The following is an 8,326-nucleotide window of genomic DNA, read 5'->3' as shown; positions in this document are numbered from 1 at the left end:
CTGCTGAACATTTAAAACCAGGGGACCCTTAAGCTGCTGTAGTAGAATACAGCACAGTAACCAATTCCCAACAGAGAACATCATCCGGAAAATTCTTTGTCAAGACGAATATCGAAGATTTTAAACAATGTCCAACGAGCAAAGGACATACTAAGTCCTCAGCAGACATCAAACATGCAACTCTCCATTACAAAGATCATTGTCCATGCCCGCAGATATGAAAACATGTCAGAAACAAGATCTTAAAGGGAATTACAATTCAAAACCCCAATCTGAACTCTCACATAATCCGTTCCGTTAATCTCCTTAGTAAATACACCACACGAAAAAGGCAAAAAATATGCAAGCAACCAAAAAATCCGATTCTAAGACATTTGAATATCAAGTTCCACAACACAACACAACACAAGAGCGAGAAACATAGAGTTCAGATACCAAAGCTAACATAATAGCAAACAGAAAACAAAAGCAAACAAAGAACAACAAAATCCAGCGCATGCGCAAACACAAACAAACCCTAACAAGCCCAATATCAAATTTAGACCTGGAGCACGATTCAAATCCCAGGAACCTCAAACGAGAACAAGAAGAAAGAAGAAATAGATCAAAGCGGATAAAACCTAGGATCGGCAGAATCACCTGGCGAAACAATTTCAAACCAAACAACCAAAACGGGTTGTCCCCTTCCGATAAACGGATCGAAAATTTCAGGAGAAATTCAGAAATATAATCCTAATTCCTAATTCGAGTTTTGAGTCGGTAGAAGTTCTTATTCGGAGAAACGAGGAGATCGATCGCGAGAGAGTCCCGACGAAGAACGAGAGAGAGAGAGAGAGAGAGAGAGAGAGAGGTACCAGCGAAATCTATCTTGGTTCACAGGCCATCAGGAACTGTACGAAGGGAAAGGGAAAGGGACGGTCCCATATGTTTTCCCCATTTTTTTTAAAAAGAAATTATCGAATCACATTTGAGTTCCAAATAATTAATCATATCGTTACGACTGTCTATAGGTAGCTTTACGAATATACCCTTGGGAGTTTATAGGGAGTGATGAAATTACCTACAAAATACGAGGGCTATATTTGTCCATTCAGGAAACGATCTTTGATTAGACGACACAAGTTACAATCAAACCCCAAAACCGCATACATATGTCGCATTATTATATCCATTCTCTCTCTCTCTCTCTCTCTCTCTCTCTCGGGTCACGATCGCAGTTGTAATTACACTTTTCCCTTTCAGCAGAAACATAATAAACTACAATGTTATTTGTGTCAAAGAAATATACGGTTCAATAGCATAAACTATATATATTTTAAATGCAAGTTTAAGGTTTTAATATATATATATATATATATTTATTGATATTTACATCTCATCAGATGAGAGAACCCCTTTGCCTTCAGCTTGGTCCTAATCTTTTATTTATTTATTTTATATATTATGTAGTTTTCGTTGAAGAATGTCTGAAATCAGCTTCTTTCACTTACGTTTTGATTTCGGCTCTTACATTACAACGGAGGTTGTCGTCACTCCGGCCATCTTTCCTTTTCAGGTGGACCTGTTAGAAACTTTGGATATAAAAACTCTTGACCATTAGTTATAAAAAAAAGACCAATGCCAAAAAAGATTAAGGTGCGGCTTCAAGCCCTCAAGATTTAGCAAAAATCGGTCTTCGCCTCTGACCATTCAGCACAAGAATCTTCTTCTCTGCACCAAAAAAAACCTCGATGTCGTAAAAAAGATGTAAGAAGGATCTTTCAAAGAACCTCCAAAAAGATTGTTTTAGAACTTACGTGAAGCTGACACTCCCTTAGTTTTTCCAACATCTCAGTTATCTCGATCTGTTTCATTACCGTCTCTTGTAAAACCTGCAGGAAAAAGAAAAACAGAGCACTTTTAACTTCTGTCGCAATTTTAAGAACATGTTACAGAGATACCGATTTTCGATATCGAATCTGCCCAAAAAAAAAAACAATGAACGATACCCTCTTTGTTTTCTCGAGGTCAAACTCAACGGACTTGATCCTGTCTAGAGAATCCATCAGCATTCTGTCCTTATCCACGGGTATTGTCGTGGGTTTTTTCCGGAGATCCTCGTACTCTTTCTCCAGTTTCTGAAGCCGCTCCAAACATGGAAGGATCATATCTTTCATTGTGGACTCTGGAGGAGTTTGGATTGGAATTCTCCTGTCTTCTTCTGTTGAATTTGATGGAGTGACAACGATGTTCTGCTTTCTCGAAACCTCGAACCGGATAAATCGGAGAAGTGAAACTAGTTTCAGCATAATTGAAAACAGCCCTTTGGCTAGATTCTCGGCTTTTGTCTTGTCGACAGCTTCCTTCAAATTATGAATCCATCGGACGATTAGGGCACCTGAGATAACGGAGAGAGACAAGATTTAACGGCAAAAACTTGATGCTATATCAGGATGAATATGTTGAACAGAAAGTAATGCATTAAAACGCAACCTGATTGAGAGGTTTCATCTTTTAGACTATGAGCCGTTTGTTGATCCAATTCACGCATCTGGAAATGGGATTGTTGCCTTTCACGGCCGGTTTTCACAGTCTTTTCAGGCATGGGAAACTTGTCATCACAACTGTAATATCCATTCGGATCAGATACCCTAGCCTGCTGCATATATCATGTTCTTTTGATCAAAATTAACGAATTTAGAGCAGTCCTAAGATAAATATGTGCTACCAGTCCTACTAACTCACTTCCTCATTAACCGGGATAAAATGAGCAGAGGACAAGCACGTTCTCCCACCGAGAGAACTGGAATCATCAGCACAAGATACACCCTCTGCTCCTGAACTGTCAGTTTGTGAAACCTAAAATCCAGTAGCATTTGTCATATAAAGAAAAGATATGTTCACAAAATGACCAAGACATTTGCTCGAAGGTCTTATACCTTTGATGGATGTATACTAAGGTAAGAGGATGAATTCTGTGGGTCACTTAGCGTTCTGGTGACTTGCCGTACAAGGGTTGCTGCTCCATTGTGGATGAGCTATGAAGGCAAAGACCTATGATAAGTTTCATGTACAAGTCCAGTCTAAAATCTGAATCCTACTCGAAGTTCCTAAGTAGAGAAAAGGGAGAGATCCCGAGTAAAATGAATATGTACCTTCACTATTTCAGGATCATTCCACGGTCCTTTGTTAGAACGAAGACACCCTCCTTCAGGAAAGCAAGTGCATGACCCTCCTAAGAAGTCTGGCAACTGACTAAAAGTGTAGAACAAAGAAGCTGGTAAGTACTAATTAGGCAGAATATCCGATCTTTCTGAAGTGCAAGGCAAATGAAAACAGGAGGAGTACCTTGAATCGATTACTTCAAGTAACTTGGACAAAGCTTTGGGCTCTAGCACCTGCAAAGTTGGAAAGATGATAAACCAGCTAAGGCGAAAGCTCGATGGCTATAAGAAAAACTATGCTGAAAGCCATATTCCTACATGTATCTTTGCTATTGTCCTAGCATCCAGAAACTTCTGGGCCGCAGGCCAAAGCATCTTCTTGAAACCAGTTCCTGCATTTACTATGTACATTCTGTGCAAGGTCTGCAAAATAAATAAATGAATAAATACACATGATTAAGGCCGCTTGATATGTCAACAAGAAGGAGAAAACTTTCGAGAAACTCAAATACCTCAGGGTAGTAGTTATTGTCTATTTTTGACATAGCAGCTAAGAGACTTGCAGCTGTAGGTGAGAAGTTCTTCATCCCCTGCCATTAACATAAAATTGCTCAACGAAAGAATCTGGAAGGACACCAGAGCAACCAACAAAATAATATGATACGAACACAAAAAAGTAAAGCTCTGCTTGCAAGCGCTAAATCAGTGATAAAATAATCCAAACTTGATAAGAACATGAAAGGATTACCAATCCTTGCACATCCAGGATTGTGGTTGTGGAACAGATTCGGCGCTTTGCCGCAATGGAGCATGCAGGGAATTTCTCCAGGAGAGCCCTCTCAAATTCTTGCACATGGTATTTTAGATATCGATCTATGGTGGTAATACGCATAAGCTTTGTAGGATGAGCTTTGCCAAGTCTTTCAATGTAGATAGGCCTGCCTTCCTTGTCAACTCCATGATACCCTTGAGGATAATACTGCAATACCTCTTCCAGCTCTTGAAAATTAAAATCCTACCATTGGAATACACAGAATTTGATCGAACGTGAGAGGTTCCAGTCTAATATGTGGATACAAGCTTGACACAAACTCCATTACCTAAGATAAAGTAATAAAGAACGTTCTTCATATGGCAGAATCAGGCATAAAACCAAGTAGAATATTGTAGAAATTAACCTTCTTCTGAAGGCAACTATGACAAACAAGAGATTGATAAGCTTAAGGCTATGACCCCTTACCTCTAGTATGGTTTCTGTCCCATAGTCTTTTCTCCATCTAAGCATTTCCTCCCACATCTGGATGGTTTTCTCAATGTTAAACTCCCTAGCTTTCAAAAATCTACATTTCACAATAAATTCATTATCATCACAATCGACCTGACTAGCTTAGAAAAGCACAGGAACATCAAGGTTAAGCAACCAGGGCATTTATCTATCTGAAAGATGGTTGCATTCAGGAAAGACAAACTGACCTCAGAAGAGTATGGTACTCATCATGTCTAGGAGGCAACAAATCCCTCTCAAGAAGCTTACGACGAAATTCAAGTACAAAACTTTCCTCTTTTTCGTCCCGTACATCCTCAATGGAAACTGAAGGAATCCGGTAGTCTATTTTCCTTTTCCCTCTTTTCTTTAAAGAATGAGTAAACTTGTTTGAAGCATTTATTGCCTTCTTTCTCAAATTCCCTATTTTCGAGCGCCTTCTTTCGTCTTCTGAGATTTCAAAGTCTGACTTTCTCTCTCTAATCTCATCAAAGGTTCCGATTTCTTCGACTCCTACAAAGTGATGCAAGGGTATGTAGCATCATATCTGTATCTACTTGGTTTGGCTAAGAAAAATTCTAGAACTCCCTTGTTACGGGTTCTCCAGAGCTAAACACGTTACAGGTAAATCAAGAACAACCAAAGGTACCTGACATATCAATTCAAAGGGGGAAGGGGATTGAAGATTGGCGGATTCAATAGAAATGCATGTCGATCATTTGCCCAGCAAATTGAAGCCGCGATCCAGCACCAAAGAGTCAAGCAGACCTGCAGTAACAGAAGCCACAGTCATTGTTGTTCTCTAAGATAACCCCCTAGGTACAGAGAGACTGAATCAGAAACCAATCATCAAATCGACCTGGGTTTTCTAAGAAACATGAAATTAAGGATCAACGCGATCTTCTTGTGATAGCATTAACTACCCTTTACTCATCCATAAACTTCATTGTGGAGATTCCCCGTGAACATGAAAACTAAAGCAGCATCCACAAGGAATTGGCCTCCGCCATTATCACCAGACCTTAACAAAGAAGAAATTTGGCCCTAATTTTCTGAGCTCCTGAAAATTTCTCCCCAACCAAATTATGTCAACACGAACTTCGTAGCAATAATTTGCAAAAACTCGAAAAACACTCCAGATCTGCTCATTCAGTTGATTTTTTTTTCCAGCGTTAAATCAGCCACGCTCGTTTCTCCCCCCGAAAATTTCTTTCAGTTAAAAAGATGAACATACGAAAAATGTCGAATTCAATGAAGACGCATTAATTTAATTTTGCTCGCCATTAATGCTCTCTCGAAACTTCAATGAGTGAACTGCGAAACCGTTAAATAAATACAGATCAGAACATCTAAATCCCATCGTTCATCTTCCCTATCCCACTCGCTCAGTCAGTGGTCCAATCAAAAAACGAAAACCTAAGAACCGCACAGAATCTTAGCAATGCCGGTTCAGAATTGTACAGATCTCAACGTGAAACCGCTCTGACGCTCCGATTACAGTGAACCGCGAACTCCACCGACAAATATCACCAGCGAAAGAAAAAAGGGAACATAAATCTAGCTCTGATTTTTTACCTCAACGAGGCATGATCTCTCCGATCAGGATCGAAGCTTCCAGGATTTCCGAAAAATAAAAACAGAATCCCCCTCTCGAGCGGAATCCGATTCTCCCGGGAAAGTAGCGTGGAGATTCTACCCGCGGAGGCAAGCGTTCTTCATGCAACAGAGACGGAAGAAGTAGACGAAGAGGAAAAGATCTGGTTTTCTCGTGTGCGCCTTTACTCTTTTTTTTTTTTTTTTTGCAATTGCCGTAGTGATTTGAAATATATATTCTCTTCGTCTGGGTTTTCTCTCTCTAGGAGCACAGCCTCTTTCTCTCTCTAAAAAAAAAAAGAGATGTGGGGGGTGAAGTTTCCAGTGTCCTCTTGGTCTGCCTTAAAATTGCATGCCTGTCCTTTTCCTCCCATTTGCCTTCATTAAATCCAATACGTAAATACAAAATGCCGGTAAAGTTTAATACGTTGGGGGAATATTATCTAAATAATAATATCATTTCATTTACACCCCAATTTTTTTTTTTATATATATATATATATATATTTGTGTGTATATATGGCATAGTGATAAAACAGAGTAATCAATGGTTTGCATTTCATAATTCCAAATTGGGGCGTTCATTTATCTGAATCAATGTAATTAGAGATTGGATTCCATGTACTGTGGATCAGTACAAAAACATACCATATTCATATAAACGTACGTAGACATACATTATATATATATATATATAATAGAGAGAGAGAAATATATATGTATGTTGGAATTGATGAAAGGGAAACAAGAGAAGATTTGGAAAAAAGGTATCAAGTGGAGGATTTAGGTTGGGATTCCGAGAAGAAAATCCCTTCACTTGGCTTTTTTTTTTTTTTTATAAAGCCACTTGGATTTAGTCCCAATTATAACCAGTATGTTTGTATATATTTTACTGTATCATCGCAATCCGTGTTAAATGTATCAATACTTTAAAATAATTTTATCGCTTGTTAATCGATATATATATATATATATATATATATAATACAGAGACCAACAAAAATATATATTTACATATGCATAATTACTAATTATCTCATTGAAAAACAAAAATACATACAAATATCATGTGTCTGATTAAGACATTTGATATTCCATTCGCTCGTGGTGAAATCTTACCAATCTCCTGATTTTTACTAAACTTGCGAAAATTTAATATTAGTTTTTAGCACTATGTCGACACGTGTCGTTCACCCACTTGCCATTAATTTACACATGCATAATTACTCATATACCATGCTAGGGTTCCGGATACAACGCATTACATATGACTCCATATCAAATATATCTAGATAAATATTTGAAGCAGCAGTAGGAGCACGTATTCATTTCACACTTGTATCTAAAGGTGACAAAAAAAATACCCCAAAATCATATATCCTCTGCATTCGAGAATCGGATATTAAAAAAGAATACACATTTTGCAATAAAATAGAGATCAGGTTTTGATGTCTAAAACCCGAAAATTCGGATTCAGATTTGAGTTAATGTTTTCAGCTCGGATAATATATATCTATAGGTTTTCCGAATAACAGAAAAATAATAATATATTTTATAATTAGTAAAAAAAATTATAAACTATCAATATTAAAATTGTTTTTCCTTTATTTAGATAAACAAATATCATTTTATAATCTAGTTATTTTGGATGTAAATATTTTACAATAATTTTATAAATTATTTGTAAACAATTTCTCATTTTTAAAAGTTTTAAGCAAAATATATTTAAAATCTATATTTGAATATCCGTACGGAAATTATCTTATAGGTAATATAATTTGGATATCCGAAAACTAGGGTTCAAATTCGAGTTTTAATATATATAACTCATCGGTTTTGGATACTCTAAAGATTTTGAGTAACCGATTTGCAAGGATATATATATATATATATAATATGAAGTTTTTTTTTTCGTTTTTGATACCAGATTTAAGGATGTCGTGTGTGCTTTTTTTTTGTACGTGGATATTGTCCAAATCAGTCGTTACTTTAACAGAATATGGAGTTGAAACAGGTAAAAAGAAATTATGAAATAATTTGTGTTCTTTTTCAGAATCCGCATGCACTGTGACTGTCGCCAATCCATGAGGGCTATACCTTCTGTATGGCTCAGAGACTCTCTTTTTCACAACCGAAATTGCCTCTGCCGAAACAAAAAAAAAAAAGCTAACCTATTATCAGTTCTATGCGAATCATAAATAATTATATATATATATATATATATATATATTTGGTTCGTTTTCTGTATTCCTGTACACATTGGCACTGCTTTGGTCCAACATTAAATGCGAATGGTCCCATCGGACAAAACAGTACCACGTCCCCC

General features: G+C 37.1%; 2 protein-coding genes across 7 annotated transcripts in view; both read right to left on the bottom strand.

Moving 5' to 3' along the window:
• Positions 1-1,576, bottom strand: part of LOC104810301 (uncharacterized WD repeat-containing protein C2A9.03-like) — a 4,435-nt gene extending 2,859 nt beyond the window's left edge. For 2 of the 5 annotated variants that reach the window (XM_010536525.2, XM_010536524.2), the window contains exon 1: positions 640-843. The gene's annotated coding sequence lies outside the window, so the exon portion shown is untranslated. The other 3 variants (XM_010536530.2, XM_010536527.2, XM_010536526.2) reach the window with 3 other exon arrangements.
• A 2-nt stretch (positions 1,577-1,578) lies between these two features.
• On the bottom strand, positions 1,579-6,257 carry LOC104810300 (phosphatidylinositol/phosphatidylcholine transfer protein SFH13-like). Of its 2 annotated transcripts, none has more exons than XM_010536522.1 (15): positions 5,983-6,257; positions 5,057-5,175; positions 4,617-4,920; positions 4,384-4,483; positions 3,892-4,158; positions 3,656-3,733; positions 3,462-3,566; positions 3,328-3,377; positions 3,135-3,234; positions 2,919-3,017; positions 2,725-2,838; positions 2,473-2,638; positions 1,989-2,377; positions 1,797-1,871; positions 1,579-1,710 (listed from the first exon to the last, which is right to left on the bottom strand). In XM_010536522.1, exons 2-15 carry the CDS (start codon positions 5,061-5,063, stop codon positions 1,690-1,692), a joined length of 1,875 nt encoding a protein of 624 aa, XP_010534824.1. In that variant the 5' UTR covers positions 5,064-5,175; positions 5,983-6,257; the 3' UTR covers positions 1,579-1,689. The 2 variants fall into 2 exon arrangements, with proteins under 2 accessions (XP_010534824.1, XP_010534825.1); XM_010536523.1 differs by having other exon boundaries at positions 2,473-2,635.
• Positions 6,258-8,326: the final 2,069 nt, after the last annotated feature.

This window comes from Tarenaya hassleriana, unplaced genomic scaffold (genome assembly GCF_000463585.1).
Source record: "Tarenaya hassleriana unplaced genomic scaffold, ASM46358v1 Cleome18, whole genome shotgun sequence".
In the NCBI taxonomy this organism is placed as follows: domain Eukaryota; kingdom Viridiplantae; phylum Streptophyta; class Magnoliopsida; order Brassicales; family Cleomaceae; genus Tarenaya; species Tarenaya hassleriana.
Note: the sequence above shows the minus strand (reverse complement) of the source record. Positions and strands in the feature narration are given on the sequence as shown.

Bases quoted from the DNA above. Each gene is read 5' to 3' on its own strand.
- LOC104810300 (XM_010536522.1), bottom strand. The intron at 3,018-3,134 runs GTACATATTCAT...TTGCCTTCATAG, and splicing joins ATGATCCTGAAATAGTGAAG to CTCATCCACAATGGAGCAGC. The intron at 2,378-2,472 runs GTTGCGTTTTAA...CCGTTATCTCAG, and splicing joins AGATGAAACCTCTCAATCAG to GTGCCCTAATCGTCCGATGG.